A 25,647-nucleotide genomic window follows, 5' to 3' on the forward strand; every position below is an offset into this window, starting at 1 on the left:
AATGCAAAGAGTGGTCTGTACAACTGCTAATTTTTAAAAGACACACCCCACGTCTGCATTGAGTTAACCTCTGTGTATTTTAAACTTCATTTTGCAAAACTTAGAATCTATTTTTTTTTAATGACAAGGAGTGAAGAGGCTCAAAAACACAAAATAACTTTCAGACTAAATCAATTTTAATGAATATCTACACCTGTCTTCTTTAGCCTGGAATTAACTAATCTCTGATAAAAATCAAATTAAGAAAACAGCTGCAGGTAACATTAACATTATTTGACGTTTGTATAAAGTATAGAGATTTCATACACATACATACACACACACACACACACACACATGCAGAAAATAGATCTTAACAGTTGTACTTGGAAAATGGAATTGGTATTAATATGTAAAATTTCTTTTCCATCAGTGATATATTAGTTTCAATTCTTACACAAGACTAATTGTAGTTAGGCAATTTGAACTTGTGTTAGGGAGAGGCCAAGGTAAGTTTTATAAGTTAACCTGGTCAAAGTTTCTTACTTATATAAAGATGACATGAAGCGTATTAAATGTACCATCTTCTATATTTCATAGCTGCTTTATTTTTTTTTAATATATACCCTAGAGATTTGCTGGTCTTTGATAAATTCAGTTAGAAAATAAGGTGAAATGTGATCATCTCTCTTTGGGATATTATGATAGAACTATATTTTTAATTTAAAAAAAAACACTAAAGTAAATCAGATATGAAACAAAGCATTGATCTCCTTCAAGAAATTCAATTTCATCTTTGACAAAATGACAAATCTCTTAAGAACACATAGAATCAGGATTCTGAAGAAATATGGAAATGGTATTGTTTAAACCTCTATCTAGCTTTAATATTGTTATAGAAAAACTCAAATATGAGGTAAAATACTAAAATATTCTTTCTCAGATTGCTGTTTCAAATTTATCCAAGGATGTTCACCATTCTATCCCAGTCTTACTAATCCTAATTCCAAGTGTTCCTAAATACTTCTAATCAAAATGCACAATATTTCTACCTAAAGCATTCCCACTTTTATGAATTTTTGACATCATCCTACCTGCTTGCAATAATTTTTTCCACTAAGATTAATGACAATCAAATAAGTATCAAGTTTCCTTAGAACATATGGCACCCCGGTCTGTGTTTTGTAATTATTCAATTTCCCCCAAGTACACTGTACCTTTTCTCAAGTAAGACTCCTTTCAGCTGTATGATTCAGTGCTCCCAGTCTCATGTATGCATTGTATATCACATGCATTTTAAGGACTGAATTATGAGAACTCTTTCTTCCTACATCTAAAATTTATCAAGAATCTTTTCTTGACAAAAAGATGAAAACGAATGATCAAAATTAATAGATTGATTTGAACTCTTTCCAGTAAGATCACAAATGAGAAAGTGGCTAATTTGTTTTCAATTTACATCTGGACTACAAACCATTTCTATTTTATCCCCTGTTTAAATTCAGTTCTGACCACCATATTTATCACACTTGAACTTCTGTCTAAAAAGCTGCCTTGAGACTTTCTCCATATATTCATGTCCACTTTTTCTTCTGTTAATCCAAGTTTTAAGCAGCCAGTGTCTGCCTTGTTCTGGCACAAGGGATCCTATCTGGCTTACCAATGAAATCAGGATTTCAGTCACATAAAGTTCTGTTCTAAGAAATAATTCCACTTAAAAGATAGTATTATTCCCTAAAATATATTTGAAATCACAAGGATGTGGGATAGGAGATTTCTTGTTTTTAAATACTTTTCTATTCTGCAACTTCTTAGATGATGCAATGTTAACCTTATTTATTATGGCTATTACAGACTGAATCAGAACTTTTTCAACAGCAGGAAGGATTGCACAAGAGGTTAAAGCAAACAATGCAAATGCTTCCAGTTTCTAGGGAACTGGGTACAAAAGGCAGTATGGCCTCCAAGATAGGGAAAAGAACAATAAAAAGAGGGGAATGCCTTATTCGTTTAGAGAGCAGTGAGGCAATAAGATAACAACAGAACTGCTAATGATTAAAAAAAAAAAACTAGCAGTTTGTTCCTGTTCCAGGAATCCTTTTTTAATCATGCCAGGAATTTAGAACACTTATTAGGTTATTTTTTTGTTTAATTTCTTAAAGTGATGTTTTCTCAAGAAGGAGACACGGTGAGTTGAATTGTTGTCACTGTGTAAGTTGTCTACTGATCCCCATTATCTCAAAATTAATACCTCCAGTAGAACCTAAGCTCTCTTTGGGTGATGATTTTATCTTTGTATCAGCCACACCAAACACATAATAGATATTTAATAAATGTTTATTAAATGGAACTGAATTTAACGTATTCTTGCCTGTGGTAGAACAAACATAACAAATGGCCTTTCCCACTTTAATTTATCTAATTTCCATAGCAAGTAAAGATTCTAAATGTTTGGGGACAAATTCTTGGAAATTATTGAGGCTGGGACCAGACAAAGCAGCCTATCTCTACTTGAAGGCAACTTATATTAGAATACATGTCATAAAGCAAATATGAGTATTTTCTTCATGAATGAAGTCAGAGCTAGGTGGTCAGTAAGACTGAGACAGGATATGAGTTCCAAAGGATGAATAACTGAACTATTTGAAAGGATAAGGTGATGACAGAGCTTGAGTGTTAGGAGCACAATAAAACCAAACAAAGATTTCACATGGGCAAAGTAGAATACCCTAATATATTTAGGTAAAGGCTGAGAAAACAACATTGAATCTATGATTTCATCATGTACATTTTCTGGAATGATTGCAAGTCATTCACACCACTTAATGTTTTTTACATATTTATAAAATTTTAATTTATTTCTTTACACATAACTGAAAGTGATGTTACAATACATGTTATTTACAACTGTGCATAATATATTGCAGAATAAATTATCTAGAAGGCAGCAATGTATTTTAAAAGTATAGCATTTATGGAATACATCTGTATATGAAAATTGGCTCTATAGTTTTTTCAAGTTATGTTCACAGAAAGAGAAAATGCCCAAGATTAAAGAAAAAAAAAATAAACACATGGATTTGACTCCATTAAAAACAATTGACAGAATCCCAATCTTGGGTCACCACTTGCCTCCCAACTTCTGCAGAGGTCAGATGGTGCTGCCTGGGCCTTTGTTCAATATAAGTGTCCACAACTCTGCTTCTGAAAAAAAAACAAGGATCAGCATCTGCCCTGGAATTTGGTTCTACCCCATTATACCTTTGTCCATGAAAAGTGGCACACCATCTAACCATGAGCTATTCCATCTGTATTTTCCATAAGTCCTTCAAAGAAGTTTTACTCAATGTGAAGGACATTAAGTAGGTCCCAGTACACCTTTGGCTAACTATTTGTCACCCCCCCTTATTTGTGCATATTACTAGCTCATCTCCTTTTCTGGTCATACTTTTTTTTTTCAAACAATATCTAGATCTAAAACCTAGGGATCTGAATATAGAGAAATGAAATTATACAAAGCTTGTTCTCGATTGTAAACTATAAAATTTGTAATTAAAAAAAGTACTAAGTAACCCTACCCTCCAAAACAGACCTGAAGGATAATCAATCCACATTTTAAAAAAGGGGGGAGGGCAGCATAAAGCTCTGACACACTCCATGATACCACCTCTGTCCCCAAACCTACAAGACCATAGAATTTCAGGCACTACTGAAGTCCTGAAGTGTCAGGCACATAACTGAAGATGTGCTCAGTTCAAGGGGGCAAAGAAATAAGATAGAGATAGGCAAGAAGATATGAAGTACAAAAGTTTCATTTTGGTCCAGTAGAAACAAAAGGTTCAGGATGTAGCCTCAAAGAACAACCCACTGAAGGAAGGAAAGTGATTTAGTTCTAGAGTTGAGAACCACAGAAATTAGAAAGGCAAAGACTTAACTGTGGGGTATCAAAGGATTTGAATGGACTAAGAAGAAAAATACAACTTTAAATGACTATGGAACATACTTGAAAAGTAAGAGAAATAACATGTTAAAGATGATGGTACATCTGCCTGCTTGGTAGTTTGTGCAGACCTGAACAGCCAATTTGGCCCCAACCTTTTAGGAGCAAAAATCTTCTGGGGACTGCAAAGGGGAAGCATTAGTGGTGTTGAACTGCCACTGTTGGGAACAACTGTCTCTGAACTGCCAGCATGGAGCCAAAGAACTGAGGAACAAAAGGAATGGGATGGGTCACTAGGACAGGACATAGTGCATGTGGGGGACAAGGCAGCACTCCACCAAGACTGAGGGAAAAGGCACAGCATCCAACTGGGGCGAGTTTTGACCACCCAAAACTCAGTGGGGCCGTGATCTTAACTGGTGAACCACAAATTGCCCAGTGAGTGAATGAGAGGAGACTAAGATGCTTTAAGATTCTGTACTCAAGGAAACCACAATCAGAGGAGGGAAGGGAGTCAGGAAGTAAGAGATAAGCAAAATAAGGAAGGGAAAAACTAAAAGTACTAAATATTTTAGGAAGAAATCTCAAAAACCTTAAGAATAAACAGATAAATTAACAAGGAAAATAGTGACAACAAAAGGAAATATGACCTCCTGATCTCATAAATGAGTTCAGGCATCTGTAAATAAATACTGAAAAAATAAAGAAAATGACCTCACACTTCATGAGTTAGAAAGCCTTGTAGAATTTGAGGAAAACATGGAATAATAACACAATGAACCTGAGTGAATTAAAAGAGACATGAGGATTAGAGCAAAAATAATGATCAAAAAAGAAAAATTGTTCTGTGCAATGGCAAATCTCACCAAATAAACAAGAGAGAATACAATAGGTTGGCAATACAAATGCACTGATAAAGAGCAACCTAGAGGAGAAGCAAAAAATGGTAACATTGAAAGAAAATATGTTCACTGTGCAAGCAAAACATATTGCTCTCAAAGGATGTATAGAAACAACCTAAGGATCATGGGTTTCCTAGAAGACCCAACAGGATAAAAACTTAAGACCACAATGAAGGAAATAATAGAAGATAATTTTCCAGAACTTCAGAACACAGAAAATGAAATTTCAGTTGAAAGAATTCATAGATTACATCTAGGGGGAAAAAAATACTCATGTGCAAACTCCCAAAATACATAGTGGCTAAATTTAATAATTGAACTAAAAAACAAAAAGTTCTGAAAACCATCAGGAGAAAGACCTTCAACTATAAAGGAAAAAACATTAAAATAATGCCACTTTATTCTGCATCCTCTAGAAAAAGGAGGAGGGAATGGAATAATGAGTTCTGAAGAGCAATGGAGCTTAGTTTGCAGCCCATGGTGACCTATCTTGCAATTTAGGGGGAAATAGATAAGTTAGAAATAGAATAATAAAACTAAACTTGATTCTTTAAAAAGATTAATAAAATTGAAAAACTGACTAAAAAGAATAAAATGGAAAATCAAATCAATAAAATAGCAAATGAACCAAATGAAATCACAGCAAAACAAAAGAAATAAAAAGAATAATCAGAATGTATTGTGCATAATTACATAATAACAAAACTGAAAGCACAAAAGAAATAGAATACATTAAAAGAAAATACCAAACTATCAAAAGACCAGATAGAGATCTTAAATAACACAATCTCAGAAAAGGAAATAGATCTAGTTGAAAAGTAACTATCAAAGGGAGGAAAAACAGCTCTTCATTCTGATGCATTCATAGGAGAATTCTATCAAACTTTTAAAGAACAGTTAGTACCCATACTTCAGCAAATATTCTCAACAACTGAGGGAAGAGCTCTATCAAAATCTTTTATGAGGCAAATATAATCCCAATATTTAAACCAAGGAAGGACAAATCATGGAAAGAAAAGTATAGGTTAATATTTTTAATGAGTATTGACTCAAAAAATTTTAAACAACATCCTAGCAAACAGACTATAGTGATTTATCCAAGAAATTATTCATTATGATAAAGTGGGATACAATGATGGTTTAATATTAGGAAAATAATCAACATAATTAATCATATGAAAAACCAAAACATTCCAAAGCATATGGTCATCTTAATAGATGCAGAGACACGAAAATCAAAACAACCATGAAGATTCATCTCATCTCATTACCCTAAAAATTTGCAAAAAAAAAAATAAATAAAAAGATAAAAAATGCCAATAGTGACACATTTGAGGGATTGTGGAATGATAGGCACATTAATACACTGGAGTAGAGCAATGCAATAGTACAAGCATTTTGGAATATTATTTGGAATTATGAAGACAAAATGATTAAGTGTCCATATCTTTTGAAAAGTCCATCACTGGTCTTAAACCCCAAGAAAGCCATCAGTAAGAAAATAGTCCCCATGAACTCCAAAATATTTATAGCATATAGCAAAAATATTCATGTTTTTTGTGATGGCTGATAATTGAGGAATGACTAAACAACTTGTAGTAAATAAATAGAATATTACTGTGCTTTAAGAAATTTTGTAGGGACAGCTAGGTGGTGCAGTGGATAGACTACCAGCCCTGAAATCAGGAGGACCTGAATTCAAATATGACCTCAGACACTTAACACGCCCTAGCTGTATGACCCTGGGCAAGTCACTTACCCTCCAATTGTAGCCCCCCCAAAATGTGCATAATGATACAAAAAGCATGGGAAGATTCAGAGTGAAGAAATCAGAGCCAAGAAAACAATATATACAGCAAATACAAGAATGAATATAGAAAGATCAATGACACACCAAAAAATCAAAAGTAAATCTAACAAAATTAAAGTTCAAATGGTACTTAAAGAGAAACAAGAAGCTACCCTCACCTCTTTGTTTAAGTGGGAGGTATTCAGGAACTTTGTACATGTTTTTTGACTTATTCAAATTATTGATCAATTGTACTGGCTTTTTTTTAATCTGCTAAAAAATAATGTTTGTTATATGGAACATTTCTTGAGGAGGGGGAAAGAAGGAGTAGATGAGATACTCAGAAAATATCAATACCTTATTGGAAAAAAGGGGGAGTTGCTTTCATTTGGCTTCCTCTAATACTAGGTTCAATACATGCTTCAATAAATTATCTTTTGGTTTTTGAGGTTGGCTAGGCAGACCCACTGTTTAAATGAGGCAATGTGACCATGATTATTCCATTCACCAGCAGTACCAGAGCTCAGAAAGGGAGACTTCTTTTTATGATAACCATATAGTGGAGACTTGAAAAATTTGAGTTTCCTGGAGCTAGGATCTTCATAGCACTAGAAAGAGGAAGGGGGAATCAGGGGATAATGTTGGGTTTTGATGTAAGCCTGTGTCATGTCCTTAGATCAGCTAGTGTATCCTTGCTGCCAGGAGCATGGGAGCTAGGGGAGATAGGCTGAGTGACTCAGGGTTAGTGAGCCAGTAACCTGCATTTTGGATTTTTTTTTAACCTTCTTTGGATTCTGGGTGTCCAAATCACGGAAACAGCTGAAACTGCTTTATTTTTGGATCACAATTTCTGTTTGGGAAAGGTTTGAGAGACCATGGAGAACTAAAGTAAATATCTAGTCCATCATCCTTTTGCTCACATGAGTTGGCTGCAGCAAGGTACAATAAAGCCCTGAAATTGTCTTCTGGTTTGTTAAAAGCATTAGTGGAGTTGTCATTACCTTAAAAGACTTATCATTTAAGTCCTGCTTAGCAGCCATTACTAAGTTGGCCCAAGTGGGATTTCACAGGTAATGTAGGAAAAGACCACTCTCCAACTTGTCCAGTTGTAAGGACAATCAACTTATCCTTCCCATCCAAGGTGGGAGGGGCACATGTTTATTCCAGCTCCTGTTCTCAGCAACAGCCAGTGGCAGTGCAGTCTATTGGCCCCTAGTAAACTGCATCCAGGTTCTGGAAAGGTAGTAGATTAAGGTTTGGCTAGAGTACCCAGCGATGAACAGAAGGATCACAGGAAAGTTATTAGACAAGGTCAGGCCTGAATTTTTTTATTTATCCATCTATATATCCATACATACATCCTTATGTAGTCCATCCATCCATCCATCCATCTATCTGTTTCAGGCCCATGTGATGGGAGTGAAATTACAAGCAGATCATATTAAGGACATACTCTGGGTTCTATTCCCAGCTCAGCCACTTGTATCCTCTCCATGTCATCTAACCTTTCCACACCTTATCTGTAAAATGCAGAAAATTCCTTTTATATTCTGATGAATCCATGATCAGTCTCATTAATTTGCTTATTTCTTGCACTGTTGAAGATCTCAACTCCATAACGTCTTCATATCCTGAAATCTTTGTTTATAGCTTTTCTATAATTCATATTATGAGCATAATAGAACAGAATACTGGAGTTGGAGTGAGGAAGAAGTGCATTCAAATCCCAGCTTAAACACCTGCTAGCTATATGATCCTAACTGTGCTTATTTCCTCATCTATGAAATGAAGGAGTTGAGTCCATTATAAACGGATAAATTACCACATAGTCCTCCTGGCAAGAAGGCAATCTCTTTATACTTCCCTATTTGAATGGCTATCTAATGGGGAGAGAGAGAGAGAGAGACCATTTGCTCAGTGTTCCTTCTTTCTCTCCTCTTCCTCATTTCACATCTCTCACATCACTGCCTGCCATGTCCTCTTTCAGATATTTAATTTCAGATAAACAGGTGGCCCTTGGACTTGGCAATGAAAAGGTCTCTACATTTGTCCTTTATCCCATTGCCTCCTCACTTCTCCAAGCAAATTGCCCCCAATATTCTCTCCACCCTTTCTTATCTTTAATGTTTCCCTATCTATTGGCTCCTTCTCTGCCTTCTACAAACATGATAAAGTGCCCAATGTCCTAAAAAACAAACAAACCAAAAAAACCCAAACCCAACCCTCCTTTGATTTGACTAACCCTGCTGGTTATTTATCTTCTATCTCTGCTTCTTTCTTATAATAAAAAAATCTATGTACCCTCCTTACCTTCATTTCCTCTTCACACTCTTCTAAAAGTTTTGCAATCTGGGCTTTTCACCTCGTCATTCAACTGAAATTGCTCTCTCCCAAGGCAGTCAGTCATTAAACATTTTATTAAGTGCCTGCCATGTTGGAGGCATTCTGTAAAGTAGGCACTGGCAACAGAGAAAAAGGCAGAGGGCAGAGGGTCAGAATCAAAGGTGGGAGGCAATCAAATAACTAAGTACAAACCAAGCACAGGAAAAACAGGAGAGAACTAACACAGGTTAAGCACTGGAATTATGAAAGACCAGGGAAAGCTTCCTGTACGAGGGAGGGGGGTGTTACCTGGGATTGGAAGGAAGCCAGAGAAGTCCCAAAGCAGAGAGGGGAAAGAGCATCCCAGGTATGAGGGACAGCCAAAGGGAATAGGAGAGATGGGATGTTGTATGCTGGTGGGAGCCGAGAGCCCGGGAGATAACCGGTGTGTGTGTGACGAGGTGTGAGAAGACTGGGGTGTGTGTGTGGGGGTGGGGTGTATGTGTGTTGTGTGTCTTTGTGTGTGGTATGTGGGAGTGTGTGTATTGTGTCTATGGTATGTGTGTACTGTGTGTTTTTGTGTGTGGTGTGTGTGTGTGTGTGTGATGGGGGTGGGTATACAGTGTGTGTGAGGAGGGTGTGATTATGAAATGAAGAGCTCTAAAAATCTAACCCAGGATTTTGGATGTCACTGTGATGAGAACAGGGCACTAATCCAGTTTATTGAATAAGGGGATCAGATAACTGATGTTCTCAATGGTCCCATCTATTGGCCCTTTCTCAGACCTGATCCTTGTCCCTTTTCTCATCTTTGACCCTACTGATCGACACCTTGCCTTTCTTAGTTTTCATTAGATTGTTTGTTTCTCTAATTTTCCTTTTACTTCAAGGCCTCCTCATCAATCTCTCTGACTGGATTTTAGCTGAGTCACTTCCTCTAACCAAAGTTGTCTCCCAAGGCTCTCGTCTTCTTTTCTCCCTCGGTACTGATTCACTTGGTGATTTCATCAGCTTCCATGGATTCAATCACCATCTTTATGAAGATGATTCTGGGTCCTAAACTCCAGGCTATCATTAATTGTCTTTTGAATATCTCAAATTGGATGTCTCATCAGCCACTCTAATATGTGATATCCAAAAAATGACTTATCTTCCCCAATTTTTTTCCCTTTCTAACTTTGCTATTTTTCTCAAGGAATATCTTTTGTTTTCCCCTGAGGCAACTATGCATACAACTTAGACTGCTATCTATTAGACACCCAGATCACCAATGTCAGTGCCATCTCTGATTCCTCACATATAATCAATCAGCACACTCAAAGCAGATCTTGATGTTTCTGCCTATCTACAAAGCATTTCTAGTAAATATATTCTCTTATCTCTACTCACATTGCCACTTCCTCTCCTCTTTTAGAAAGGGCCACCATCACCTCACACATCAAGGCTTCAATCGCCTCGTTTGACATCCCTAACTCTTCTCTCTCCATTCCAAATCATCCTCCATTCAGCTGCCAAAATGATTTTTATGTATAGATTTGACTGTCACCCTGATCTACTCCCCTAATACTTAAGAAATCCTTGTGACTCTATTCCCTTTAGGATCAAATACAAAATATTCTGCTTGATATCAGAAGCCCTTCATAACCTGTCCCCTCCTATCTTAACAGTCTTACATTTTACTGTCTTCCAAATGCCATGTTCCAGCTGTATCAGCCTTCCTGCTCTTTTCCTCACATACCAAACTCCGTATTTCCACTCCATGCCTTTGTACTGATTAGTCCCCCATGCCTGGAATGCTTTTGTCCTTTTCTCTACCTTTTTGCTTCCCTGACTTACTTCAAGATTCAGCTTAATTTACACATTCTCTTAGAGCCCTCTACAATTCTCCATCACCGTTCTTTTGAAATCATCTTTCATTCACATTGTATATATCATGTATGTGCATGACATTTGTCTCCTTTGGCATGACATTTGCATATTGTTAAAATGTGATCTCACTACTACTTCATACTTATTAGATTGGCTAAGAAGACAAGAAAAGACAATAATAAATGTTGAAGGGGAGGTGGGAAAACTGGAACACTAATACATTGTTGGTGGGGTTGTGAGTTGATCTAACCATTCTGGAGAACAATTTGGAACTGTGCCCAAAGAGCTATGAAACTGTGCATACCCTTTGATCCAGCAGTGTTTCTACTGGGCTTATACCCCAAAGAGATACTAAAGAAGGGAAAGGATCCTGTATGTGCCAAAATGTTTGTGGCAGCTCTTTTTGTAATAGCCAGAAACTGGAAACTGAATGGGTGCTCATCAATTGGAGAATGGCTGGGTAAATTGTGGTGTATGAATGTTATGGAATATTATTGTTCTGTAAGGAATGACCAGCAGGAGGATTTCAGAAAGGCCTGGAGAGACTTACATGAACTGATGCTGAGTAAAGAGGGTAAAACCAGAACATTGTACATAGTTAACAGCGAGATTGTGTGATGATCAATCATGTTAGACTTAGCCCTTCTCAGCAATATAGTGATCCAAGACGATTCCAACTTGAGATGGAAAATGCCATCTGCATCCAGAGAGAGAACTATGGAGACTGAATGCAGATCAAAGCAGACTATTTTCACCTTTTTTTGTTTGTTTGCTTGCTTTTTTTCCCCAGTGGTTTTTTTCCTTTTGTTCTGCTTTTTCTTTCACAACACAACTATTATGGAAATGTGTTTGAAATGACTGATAACCTGTATCAGATTGTTTGCCATCTTGGGGAATGGGGAGGAAGAAAAAAAATTGGAACGCAAAAACCTTACAAAAATGGATGTTGAATATTATCTTTACATGTAATTGGAAAACTGTTCTGCTTATTTTATTCTGCATTAGTTCGTGTCTTACTATTTTCATATGACATAGTAATATTCCATTATATTCATATACAATTTTTTTTGCAGCCATTCCTCAATTGTCTAAGAGGCAAAGGTACCCCTTAGAACCCATTCCCTCTCTTCCCCCCTCTTCCCTTTGTTAATCCTCTTTCTGAATTAGTAAATTCATTTTGCTAGCAACTATTTGTTCCCTCAATATCATCCTTCTTAACCTAAGCCCAGGGTTTTTTATGCCTATTTTCCTGTTGAATCTGATAAATTTCTACATCACACTATATTCATGCATGTGTTCACCACTTCTTTGTCCATTTCAGATGAAGTACATTTGATGTCCCACTCCCTCTTACCCCTTCCTCCATATGTATATGCCTCTCTTCTCATACACTTATAAGAATTAATAGGTTTTATTCTCTTCTCCCTTCTTTGTACATTCAAATCTGTAAAACATCACAACTGATCCTCAGGTTGTATTTTTCTTATTTAATTCCCTCAATACTCTTTGAAGACATTAAGGTTTTGAAGGGACACATTTCTTCTCTATTAAAATTATTGCACTGTATCATTGTATGGCTTCTTCCAATTGCTTTAGTAAATTTACTTTGCTAGGTTTCTATAGACTCTTGTTTATATTTTCAAATTTCTTCTCAGCTCTTATCTTTTCATCAGAAATATTTCCATTAAAGGTTCATCATTTTCCCTCTGTAGGATTATACTCTGCTTTACAGGATAAGTCATACCCGGTTGTAAGGCAGTATCCTTTGCCTTTTGGAACATTACATTCCAAAATTTCTTCTTGTTTATAGTAGAAACTGCCAGATCTTGTGTGATCCTGACTCTGGTTTTTTGGTTCTTGAACTGTTTCTTTCTGGGTCCATGCAGTATTTTTTCTTGGACAAGGGAGCTCTAAATGTTGGCTATATCATTCCTGAGATTTCTTTTTTCCTCCAGAATGTAATTAGTAGTAAATTCTATCTTTACTCTGCACCCTGATTCTGGAAAATTTTCATTTGTGATTTTTAAAAATAATGTATCCAGGCTTTATTTTAATTCATGGATTTTAAGGAGACCAACAATTTAAAAATTAACTCTCTTTGACCTATTTTCTAAGTCAATTCCTTTTGATATCTGATATATTACTTTTCCTTCCAATTTTCAATCTTTCCAATTTTAATATTTCTTGTCTCATAGAATCACAGATTTCTGTTTTGTCTAGTTTTGAGGGATTCCTTTAGGTAAGATTTCGTACACTCTTTGATTTGTTTATTGATTTAATTTTTTTTAAACCTCTTGCTTTATTTTTTCTAGGTATTCATGTAGTTCTTATGGAAAATTAAGTCTTTGCTCATATTCATTATTCTTTCCTTCTTAAAGATCTTTAGATATACTTTTTTTAAAAAAAATATTTATAGGGACTAGCACACTCATCTCTAGTATCTAAACTGAGGTTTTGTCCTAGTTCCAGTGGATAAGATTGTTACGCCTTCTTGGTCTCACCCTGAATCACCTGGGTTCCTGTACTAATCTTCACTTCTCAGAATACCTTATGATCAAATCATCTCTTATTCTCAGCTTTGTTAATTTTCTAGTCATATTTGGGTAGTTATTTCCTATTTTTTTAAATGATGTGACATGTTAGGTTTAGATCACACATCTGTTTAGAGCTTATATTAGCATATGTTAAGCTTCAAAAAGATAACAGATAGATGCAGTCAGTGGTTCAGTGGCTAGAGTATTGGGTCTGAAATCAGGAAAAACCTTTCAAATGACGCCTCAGATATTTCCTATGTGACCATGCGCTTAATCTGATTGCCTGATAGAAAGGATCTGCTGGAGAAGAAAATGGCAAATCACTCCTGTATTGTTGCCAAGAAAACACCAAATAGGGTCATGAAGGGTAGTACATGACTGAAAAACAACATGGTATATCTTACATGTTTAGATCTAATTTTTACTGGATTGTTTTCTAGCTTCCCCAAAATTTTTTGTCAATTACTAGTTGTCAGTATCCTTGGGTTTATGGGGCACTAGGCTAATATATTCAATCTGGAGCTAACCTTAACCTATTGTTACATCGATCACATTTTCTTATTTTAAACTGGTACCAAATAGTTTTGAATGATTATACTATTTTATAGAAGTTTGCATTCTGCTAATGACAGGCCCACTCACTTTCACATTTTTCATTATGTCTCTTGAGATTCTTGTCTTTCTCTAGATTAATTTATTTTGTTTAGTTCTATAAAGTAATTCTTTGGTAGTTTAGTCAGTACTGTCTGTAAATTAATTTAGATAGTATTTTCATTGGGCTTAGGATGATCCATTTTTTTATTTCTGTAAAGTGTATTTTGTAGTTGTCTTTAGAGAAGTCCTGAATGTGTGCTTAGTTTTTCCAGTAAGAATGATTTTCTAAAATGAATTTTCCCTTAATATTTTATTAGGATATTGAAAGGATAAAATAATAGATGTATGGTTACATGTGGTGGGGCTGAGAGGAGGAAAAAGACAAAGGGAACAACATAATTATTGCGAACTCAAGTACTGAGAATCTGCCCGTCTGCTCCTCTGGTAAGCTTTAGTATTGTAAGACTTTTGGGATATCTTGTATATAGGAATGGCAAAGATCCTAGTAGGGTTTTCCCAACTCTGAGATTCTAAATAAGGAAAGCACAAAATCCTGGCATCCATCTGACAAGCAGGACCTCAAATGACCTTATCTCCAAGCTAGTCAGACTTCTTCTCCCTTGGCTATTAGTAACATAGTGGACTACAGCTTCAGAATTTAGGATAGCGTAAAGATCAACAAGGAGGGAATAAAGAGCCAAGGTGGCTAGAAAAAGGAATAAGAGGAGTTGGATTAAGCATGAGGCTAACTTGGTTGCTAAAAAAAGAGATTCTAATAATTATGGATAAATGTCATATGAATAGTCACAAGGCAGCAAAATAAAGCTAAAGGAGAGGTAAAAGGTCCCTCAGAATTCCATGGAGAAGGTCTTTTTTGTTTGTTTTAAATAACAGAAGGCAGGGTCGTGAAAAACACAATCCTCTCTGGGATATGTGGGCTGGGCTCCAGGAGCTCAGCCAAGAGCTGCGAACCTGAGCTGCTTGTTTCCAAAGGGGTAGAGTTGCCAAGTAAAGCTGACAACAGTCTAAACCAGTCATTCCTGAAACTCCAGGGAAAGACCCACCCATTTGGGTCAATCGACAGTGGTCCCCTCCCCCCCACCCGCTCCCCATTTTCCCCCCAGCATTAAGCAACCGTGTCCAGCTGCGTCAAAAGCTGCTTGAAGCAAGGAAGGAGAAAAATAGTCAGGGAACAGCCTGAAGGGTGAACCTTTGCCCTGCTACATAGAAGGGGGAGGGCAGGTGTCAAATGTGGACTCTTTCAGTGAGCCAGGCTATAACCTCAAAATTCATTAAGAGTCATTCATAGAGTTTCCTTAGCTTCTTAGGAGCCTCTTAATACCATTGGTCTCTGACCAGTGAGTTCATCATCTACTTTGAACATCTAATTTTCAAAGCTCAATTTACTTCACTCTGTGTTATGAGATTAAGAAAGGGAATCCAGTGAAAAGGAGTCTCTACCCTCAGGGAGCTAACTTTCCATTAATGAATATATTTATAGATAACAAAATCCAAGGTGATTTGAGAAGAGAGCACAAAAGGAATCACTGATTCAACCAAAACCACTTCCAAAAAAATGGGAATATTTTTTTATTCCCCAAATCAACACTAACTTGAGAAAGTTATAGACGCTGGAGTATGAAGGCCCACGTACACATGTATACATACACACATACACACACACACAGAGTTTTTCTCTCTGTTCTTTGTTTTGACTTACTTGGAAAATGTTTTTAACAATGGGCTGCTCAGAAAGTAGCCGAATAGGACACCTAGACTGGTTATTTTATCAAGGGAATTTCCTTGTGCACCCTACAATGTATAAAGTTGTTCCCCTTTTGGTTCTCCGTAACCCAATCAAAGCATTTCTGTGCTATCTCAAACACACACTAAAACCATCTTCCCACGTCTTACTTGAAGCTTCCTAAAGCTAAGAGAAACAACGGCACTGACTGGCTTTCACAATAACCACAAAATTGGACAACTTCATGATTCTTAAATTTTTTTTAAACTACGAGGAATGGAGGTCCTATATTCAAAAGTGGTGGATAACTTGTCAATCTGGCTGATGAGGCTCTCTCTTCACTGTTTCATTCCTGTTTCCATGGCTGCTTCCCATTCTGATCCACTTCACTTTTTCTTGAGTTGAGGATCTTCTTTACTCCTCTAATCCAACAGTTCTGAAGATATCAAGTATGTCTGGGTGGAGGGTGGGGACAATTTAAAAAATTTTGACTCATCATGTGTCAACAACCACAAAACAAACTGTCCAAAGCTACTGGGTCAAAAGAAATGAGAAAATGGTTGGCACATAACTATCATAAAGCGTTTCTAAAGAGATGAGTAAGCAGCTACCCAGGAAAAGTTTTTCTATAATCCCTTGTAGGAGTATTGTAAAAATATGCAAATACATACAGGTTATTTGCTTAGATCCAATGTTTCACCAAAAAAGGCAAACTAGCTACCTTAACTGAACTTTTTATTCCCCCCCATGGAAAGCAGGAAAAAGGACCTTAGACTATCTTACAATGTTTTTTCTTTAATTGCTTCTAGAGAGCTCAAAATGGAATACTTACCACTGGAAACTCTCAATACAACTTTCCTAAAAGGCTGGAAACAAGAAGTGGATCTCTGTTTCAGGGAGGAGAGGAGGATATTACATCTCCTTATTATGTCCAATTCTTCATGATGCTATTTGGGATTTTCTTGGCAAAAGTACTGGCATGATTTGCCATTTCCCTCTCAGGCTCATTTCATAAAGGGTCAAGTGACTTGTTCAGGATCACCCAGTAAATATCTGGGCCAAATGTGAGCATAGGAAGTCTTCAGTGGAGCACTGAAGTGCTTCAGTTCCAGCACTCTATCCACTACAAGACCTACTACATTTCTAGAATGTGTGCATAAATAAGCAGGACCAACCACTCGGGCTCCTATAAAAGGTGTTTTGAATGGATTTGTCCCTCAAGAATTACTTTCCTTCTAATCCTGTCCCTTCCTCATACACAATATACAATTGGGCCTCCTACCCAACCTTACCTTCCAGGAATGTGCTTGAAAAAAACATACCATTTTATAGGCTAAGTTCAAAAGTCTACATAAGTTATTACTCTCTACTTGTCTTTCAAAGTTTCAGGAATACTTGCAAATGACAGGGTTGACATTTGGCACTATTTGGACCAGGCCAGTGGAAGGCAAAACCAAAGAAAATTCAACTCTCACATTGGAAATCATTAAGAGTACTGGATTAAGCAATTTATCTCAAAACTACTGAGTCTTTGTGAGTTTTTGTGATTGCTATGTCCCCCAAAAGTTATTACAAGAACACTGAATTGCTCTGGAAGTCCAACATACTCCTCTCCCCAAAGGGAAGATTTCTATTCATCTACTCTATAGGCTTTTTGTTTGTTCCCTATTTACTTACAAGTTATCTCCCCCATTTTATCTATCTAGTGAGTTCCCTGAAGGTAGGACCTGTTTTTGCCTTTCTAGGTACTTATGGGCTTAGCATAATGTTTTAAAGATATACAGATTAACAATATATTTTTTTCTTTCTTTTTGCTGAGGCAATTGGGGTATTAAGTGACTTGCCTAGGGTCCCATAGCTAGGAAGAGTTAAGTATCTGAGGGTAGATTTGAACTCAGGTCTTCCTGACTTCAGGACTGGTGCTCTATTCACTGGGCCACCTACCTGACTCAGCAGTATTTTTCTACAAATGACTTTCATTGCATTGGAAGATTCTCTGTGACGATATTTCTTTGAAGTGTTGTTTTAATACTATTGTTTGAACACAACAGGATTTAAATATGTGGGATATGAACAAAAATTGTAGACTGATACATGAAAAGGAATGGGAATGGAACAGACTTCATATGAATGAGCCACAAACAAATTTCCATAGATGCCATCAAGTTCTTATTTTAATTTGTACAGATATAAAAGCCATCCATCTATAAACCTCTCTTCCCACTAACTTAGTGGGACATTCTCCTCTGCTTGCTGATAAAAGAAAATCTAGGGACCATTTTTAATTTGTCTACTTTAGTGGACAGGACACCATAGTTTCTGATAAGAACTAGGCAAGGAAATTAAATGATTGAGAACTGGGATATCTCATCATTTACTAATTATGAAGGGAGCAACTATTGGACTCAAAAGTGATTCATTTAGATTATCCATAAGTAGAATCATCTAACACTTCCCAAGTAGTTCTGGAAAACTTAAAAGTTGTCACTACAGAATTCACCTCCTCAAATCCTGAAAGTTGATGGGTCTAAATGCAAATGGCATTTCTTGCCTTCTGAAAGTATACTCAAATTCATATAAATGAGACTTCCAAGGGCCAGGAAATGCTTTAGATAAAGAAAAAACTAACAGAAAACCCAAGTAACTCTGAAGGACAGGCTTATTGACAGTGACCAAAATCTGAATGTAAAATAAACAATGGATCACTTGGAAAATAACAACAAAAATCCAAATCTTCACTTTTATAGTTAAGCGTCTAATCCTTATGGTTATTATGTGACTTTGGGCAAGTCCTTAATCTTTCTCTGGCCCTCAGTGGCCTATCAGACATCCCAGTTCTGCTAAGTGTTCTTGCTGGTTCCAATGTGGCATCATGATATCCCTTTGGATAGTTCTTTAGTGCACCAGATTTCTTTTTTATCTATATTTAAGACCCAATACAAATAATTACACTTTTAAAAAATTCCTTGGAGAAAAACAAGCACAGTAAGAAAGCAACAGCCCTTCCAAAACCACAAACTTGACTTTGGATAGCAAAAAGGAAGCTATCTTGTTGCACAATAAACCTTTTAACTTATTTATACTGAGTTGGGTCATGGAAGATAATATCAAAAATCTTCCAAACAATACTGTCTCCCTTAATGCTGCTCCACTGTGGCATGAAAATGTTGCCATGTACTCAAATTCTGGATTTAAACCATGATGCTGGCTGATGTTTGAATGGGAACAAAGTTTGATGTGGATGGTCTGATGAAAGATACCAAAATGTCAGACAGCCCATCGACTGCTGTTGCCATGAGATCCAACAGTCAACATCAGTCTGATAAGCTATCTGACAGGACGGTACAGCCATGGAGATGTCACAGACGATGATAGGTACAAAGTGGATATTCAGGCAGGATTGATGGAACATACATTGATCAATTTCACTTGAAATGAGCCTGAGGGAAAATATAATCTGTTGTTTGGTTAAAACCCAAATTCCATTCTAAACAAATAACCCGGATTACTTTTCCTAAGAAAAAAGAATGATAATTTCCCTCAAAGTTAAAATGAAAGGACTAGGTCTCATTTGCCAGAAATTTCTGGGAACAACATTGGAAATAGACAAAGACACAAATTCATGTTTGTTAGAATCAGAGCTTATAGTAACTTAAAGAAACAAAGGTGTGGCATTAAAAAAAAGAAGATCTGATATTATGAAAGCAAATTTCATTCCTGTTAAGCCTGACATTTTTTCCTATTTAAGTAAATCAGCACCATTTCCCAAATTGAATAAAGACTTAGTTGGACAACCAAGACTCTTTGCAAGTCAAAGTTTCCAACTTTGAGCACTACTATCTAGATTGGGTTAGTTGGAGATATCAAACACAGCAGGAAAAGGCAGCCAGTCAGATGGTAAAAGATAAAGACTGAGAAAAAAAAACCACTCAAGACAGACACAATTCCGGAATGATCAAAGATGACTTTATATATAAAGTTTTTTTGTTTTTGTGTGTGTGTGACTTCATTCTAAATATACAGAATAAAAAATGATGCCAGTTCATTTATGAGGCACCAGCCAGATTTTGCTTACACTGTTTTAAAATGTAAAAAGGCACCCCAGAGGTGTGCAAAGCATCATAAAATGACATTTTTTTTCTGGGTGGGTGAGGAAGAAGGGCTGGGCAGGATGGAATATTAAATTATCACCATGATAGGCATGCAAGGCTGTTATCCAATCTATTATCATTTATATACATTTTGATGATTTAGAAAAGAAAATGTACACTTATGTCAAGCCAAATAAATTTGATATATTTAATGAAAAAATTTTTTTTGAGGGAGGTGGCTTGAAGTGTCTATTTGTATTGTTGTTCATTAATTTTGGAAGTAATTTAAGAGGAAATTAAATGCCACACACCATCCAACTCAGAAAACCCAACTCAGATCCAATTAAGAAAACTATATATCTTACCTTTACATATAAGCCTGTCAATTAAAAATATGGACTAAATGCTTTCAAAAACAATTTTTTTTAATACTGCCCCCAAGTCCCCCAGAAAAAAAATTATTAGTCTGGAAAAGGGCCAATTTCCCCCCCTTTTCTCTGTTTACAATAGTGCCAATTTAGTTAGAACCCATCAATTAATTATAGCTTCTGTGAATGGGCATATTAAGTTGTATCAGCCTCATTTAGTTTTTTCCTCTGAATACATTTGCTGCTGGATTCGCTTGGCATAGCTTTGTGCCATGGAATTGACAATGGATAGGATGAAGTAGCACACCATGATAATGACTAGTTTTTCAAACATCCAGGACAACCAGTTTTCCCCCTGTAGGAATAAACACAGGAAAAAAAAAAAAAAGCAAGAAAAACTTTGTTAGTGGAGGGCAATAGAAAAAAGAATTGGAACTCTGAGCCTACCTTTCTACAATCATGAGCTTTGGAACAACCTGAAATACAAACAGATACTACTAACTCATTACCTCTCCTGAGCTTGTGTCCACATGACCGTTATTCAGGCTCAAAGTAAGTGGCAAGGATCTGAGCCTAAAAAGGCTTGTGATGATGACCAGCAGCCATTTGGCCAAAGCCTTAATTCTGCTCTCATTAACTTGTTATTGGATTCGAAATAAGCCAAGTATGAAATTATTTTATGTCATTCACTAAGCAAATGAGAAGTCATTATTTTTATATAGAATAGTTCAATTATAACGGAGTACCTGCAAATATAAAACTGAGAAGACTGTAGGATTTTGCTCTTACTCTAGTATTTCTTTCAGTAGATTGCTCAAGGACTTTCAAAAACATACTTTAAACAATCGAGTTCTGTCGAATGAGGGCAGCAAAGGACAACATGATGATTCCTTCAAATGCATTAAATCCAAGTTTTTTCCCCCTAGTTTCTAGTTCCTGTTCTATTCAGTCATCTTTTATAAGACGCTGAATGTTTTCCCCTTTTGAGAATTACTGATAAGATTTCAACAGTCAAAAGATCAGACTCTAGTGCCTTGGTGATTTATTTAATGATCAAGGGCTTGGTAAACTAAAACAAAAACACTTTTATTGCTTCCTTAATTAGCCAAGGGAAACCTTAAGAATGAAAAAGAGCCACTTTCATTAATTACAATTACATTCAACACATTACCCAAGGCTGTGGGTTTTTTAACGCCTTTTTTAGCATTCTTATTTTTTTTATGATAGATCCATTCAAGACAATCTGACAATGAAAACCAAAGCAGAAGTAACTTACTTTGGATAAACAACACTGATGTACATAAGCGCAAAAGTAAATTCAAAATTGTTTGTCAAGAAACATATGAGAGATAAAAGGAATTCTTAACCTAGTTATAAAACAATCCCCATATTAATGTCTAAAACAGGCAACTTTTTTTTTAAGTTTAAGAAATATTATGAATAAGTTTCTCTTCAGATTTTCTCCTTTCTATTAAGTAAGAAGTGGCAAATATCATGTTCTGGTTAAAAATGCTTTGGCAGAGGTAAGAAGGGAATGAGTTAAAAGTCTCACCTGTGGTATACCCTCCTCTGTCTTGTGGTGAAGCTTCTGCCGCTGAGCCTCCAAGTACTCTTGGAAAGGTTTCTGCAGAGAAGGACCTAGACTGGGGACAGCCCTGAAAGTAGGGGACAGCCCACAGAAAGAAAAACATTTGGGGAGAAAGCAAAAAAAGATTTTTAAAGATCTGTTCTATTTACTACCAAGGCTTAAAAAGATAAAAGGAAAAACCACAGAATACAGTAGAAAGATGAGTTAAGAAAAGCCAAGATACAAAGAACTGGTGCTATTATCTCTCTTTTCGGAGAGGAAAAAGTTCTCCCTCACAAAAAGAGGCAAATTGCTCCCAGCAAACCGATAGTGAGAAAGAAGGAAATGCATACTGGGAACACATTCTAGTCTGACACTGTTCCTGCTGTTTCCTTCGAGAGAGAGAAAGAGAGGAAGACACAAAAACAGAGAGGGAAAGAGACAGAAAGGAGAGAGATCTGCAGAGGACGTGCACTACAATAGTACAGAGAATAAAATGAATGACTTCTGAGAAGCCCCACATTTATCACCACCAGTTCCTGTAAGAACTGGTTTGAACCGATTAATAAGGAAATGACTTATGCTTGTGTCATCCCCAGTTAAAAAAGAAACTGCCCGCCCTCTCTCAGACTTGCCCCATCTTCTCAGAGGAGGCGGCCCTTTTCTCAAACTAAGTCCTTATTAGGACAATCTGTGCGTCATCCTTATCCAAAAAGAATGCATTAGCAAATTTAGAGGCACCTCCCACTAGTCAGAAGTCAGTCATTAACAAAGAAACAAAGAAGGAACTGTGAACCTTGAATCACTCCAAGCTTTATGGTGGATGATTTGCACAGAAACTACAGTACATTGCTAAACACCTTGTTCTGAGATGATTTGGATAGTGATCTCTGATAAGTTTATGTACTCTGAGCTCTCTCTCACCCATGATATGTGGAGGTAGTGCTGCTAAACCAGTTCAACAACTTATCTACCCAGTTCCTATTTTGTACACATGCTTGAGGGCATTTTGAAAATGGTAACTTGGGGTCACTTGAAATATAAAATATTTCTTCATTTTGTATTCCCCCCTTTGATTTCCAAGACAAAAATAATCTTTCCCTTTGTAGAGGAAAGGGCATTCTATTATATATTTAAATAGAATTTCTAATGCTCGCATATCTAAACGGTTTTTAACAGAACCCCTTATTTTCTACACATCTAAAAGGTGTAAAAATTGGATTTAACTAGCCATAACTTCCACCCAACGGCGGGGGAGGGAAGGGAGGGGGGGGAGAAGGGGGAAGAGAACCTTCTTTGCTACCACTGACCAAAAGGCAACATATTTCTAACAATTCTACTATCTAATTCTTACTTTTTGTTTGATCTATACTATCAAACAATAAGTTATCTATCTATTGAACTTGTACTAAGTGCCTGGAACCATATGCTTTGGGAGACTGAAAAATTGAGAAAGATACAATCTCTGCCTATGAGAATTCAGATGAGAAATTTAATTGGGGGAGGTAAGACACATTTACATGAAACATTTCATGAGCAAGACATGTAATACCGTGCTGAGTAGTACCATATAAAGAGGTGTGGGCAAAATATAAGGTGCTAACTTTATAGTACTGAATAGCTGGTGGTCAGAAGAAGAAAGAACATTTTTAAGAAAGGTGAAGAGAATAGCAAAAACCCAGGAATACCCGAGTAGTGAAGGGGTGTAAATATGTACAAGTAACAGAAAGAAGATTGCTCATTCATTCACTTATTCTCTTTTCTAACTCTCTTAGACAGTAGATTTTAAACCCTTCTTCCATTCTGCTAGCTACAACACAAGAGGAAGTAATCTAAGATGATCTGCTCCTTTATCAGTAGTGTCTCTTATTACAATGACAGAAACTATAAATTTTCCTTCTAAGAGGATATATTTTTCACACAAGAAAAAGTAATTGCAACAAAATACATGTATAAAAGACTCTGAAAAAACTGAACCTTGTAAGATATTTCCTTTGGGAGCTGATTCATTCACTGGCTAAAAAAAAAATTCTACTGAATGACTCGCAGGCACAGTCATTCTAAACTTTGGGGAAACCCAGAGGAAGGAGATCATTTAAGGAGTAAATTATAAATCAAGACTGAATGCTAAGAAAGGTAAAATTATCAAATGACTTTCGGGGTGGGGGTGGGGGGTAGGGTGGGAGAGATGAGAAGACACACTAGGGATAAAGAAGGAAAAGTGCACAGAATGGATAATGATCATTTAAAAATTGGTCTAAGTACAATGTTTTAACATCTTCAGAGTTACATTAAAATGTTGCATTCATGGAACATTTTAGAAACATATTCAAGGAACACCTTTGGAAGAAACATATGGGGACCAAAAATGATTAACTTTTCATACAAAGAGGTACTGTATATGATTCTTTTTGGGGAGAAAATAGATTATAAAAACCCTTTACAGTACTAATTTAAGGTTTTCTTACTAAGTTAATGGTCAAAACTTCAATGTAAAAATCTATACATAAATCTAAAAAAGAATGAATTGAAATCTCTAAGCTAGTAGAGGTTGAATAACTTTATAAACTATTTCATCTTGCTGCTCCCCTTAAATCCCTTGGTTAATATTAGCTAAATAATTGATGTTGAAGCTGGTTACTCTCATTTTTGAGTTAAAATCTTTAGTATATCAACAGCACTTTTGCATCAATGTTTTCTTCATTGCTTTAAAAGCTAGTTTAGTAATGGACTATAAAATGCCTGAAATTACAGCCCCCATAGCTAAGGTGTTATTTAGGCAAATAATATATCTGTTCTTCAACCTCTTCCTTCCAAAGTGATTGTGAAGCCACAAATAGAAGTGAAATGAATAGAAGGACAGCTTTAAGACTAACTGAAAGTAGAAGATGAATTTACTTATAAGTCATTTCTATCAGTGCACAGTTGGTTTAGGCTATAGCCCAAGTGACATTCTCTAGGGAATAGCGAACCTGCTGAGTAGGGTTGAGAAGACAACCTGCCTTATTCCATGTGGATGAGTTACTCTATCTGCCATCAGAGGCAATTTTGAGACAAGGAAGAAATATACATCCTGGAGAAAGACACACATAGAGCTATTTTTTGGTTATATGTCATACTAAAAATATACTTGGACCACCCTGGCAAATAACCACTTGCCCTGGAAAAGCAACAATTTAGGAATAAGCAAATTTGACATATAATATATAGGAAAACATCTTTCAGATTAGTAAATTTTTAGTTTGGGCATAACTAACTATGTTTGATAAATCTATCAAATTTTCTTCTGGTAACACTATAATGGGGCTTAAAACCAGGGAAAGATTTTTTTTTTAATGCCCATCACTGAATTAACTGATAAAACAAATTTTTAAAAAAACCCAAGACTTCTATCTATGGAAACTTTTAGTATGGAGACACTGATACCAAGCAATCTTTGGGAAGAATACTATAATTCTTCCAGAGGTTTACTTATTTTCATACCTTGTCTACTGTAGCTAGATTTTTGATATATACTACTCTCTGCTTGCAGAAAACTGTCATCTGATAAGAAAAATTCATTGCTATTAACTTTCTATAATTACTAATTCTTACTTAAAGCTTACTTTATTCTTCATACCCAGGAAGGGCTTAAAATCATCTTGAGAACTATTCACAATTGGCAAAGGATGCATGGTGAGTGGGTGGAATGATTAACTACTTGTGTTTTTCACAATACTTAATTTTTCATTCATTTTTTAATCCCAAGTACACACCCAATCCAAGCATGTCTAGAATTCACGGCTGCTCTTATTTTGATTTTTCAAGAGACTTTTCTTGCCTCTTATAACTCATTTAAGCACTCATTTAGTATTTTAAAATAACAATAAGAAACCATCACAACCTTAATCCAAACCTCTTTTTCCGGGTGAAGATATCAGTCTATCAGCAGACTTGTCAGAAGTCTCC

General features: G+C 36.2%; 1 protein-coding gene and 1 long non-coding RNA gene across 4 annotated transcripts in view; both read right to left on the bottom strand.

Annotated features, from left to right (window-relative positions):
* Positions 1-154: 154 nt before the first annotated feature.
* LOC127559958 (uncharacterized) lies at positions 155-15,015 on the bottom strand. Its single transcript, XR_007953236.1, has 2 exons — positions 8,921-15,015; positions 155-3,183 (listed from the first exon to the last, which is right to left on the bottom strand). It is a non-coding gene; the product is annotated as an uncharacterized LOC127559958 (long non-coding RNA).
* A 4,602-nt stretch (positions 15,016-19,617) lies between these two features.
* VMP1 (vacuole membrane protein 1) overlaps positions 19,618-25,647 on the bottom strand; it is a 133,075-nt gene continuing 127,045 nt past the window's right edge. For all 3 annotated transcript variants that reach the window (XM_051994133.1, XM_051994134.1, XM_051994132.1), the window contains 2 exons: positions 21,685-21,787; positions 19,618-20,487 (listed from right to left, as the gene is read on the bottom strand). In XM_051994133.1, the coding sequence (XP_051850093.1) occupies positions 20,344-20,487; positions 21,685-21,787 (247 nt within the window). In that variant the 3' untranslated portion in view covers positions 19,618-20,343. The remainder of the gene's footprint in view (positions 20,488-21,684; positions 21,788-25,647) is intronic.

The sequence above is a fragment of the Antechinus flavipes genome, chromosome 4 (genome assembly GCF_016432865.1).
Source record: "Antechinus flavipes isolate AdamAnt ecotype Samford, QLD, Australia chromosome 4, AdamAnt_v2, whole genome shotgun sequence".
Classification (NCBI taxonomy): Eukaryota; Metazoa; Chordata; class Mammalia; order Dasyuromorphia; family Dasyuridae; genus Antechinus; species Antechinus flavipes.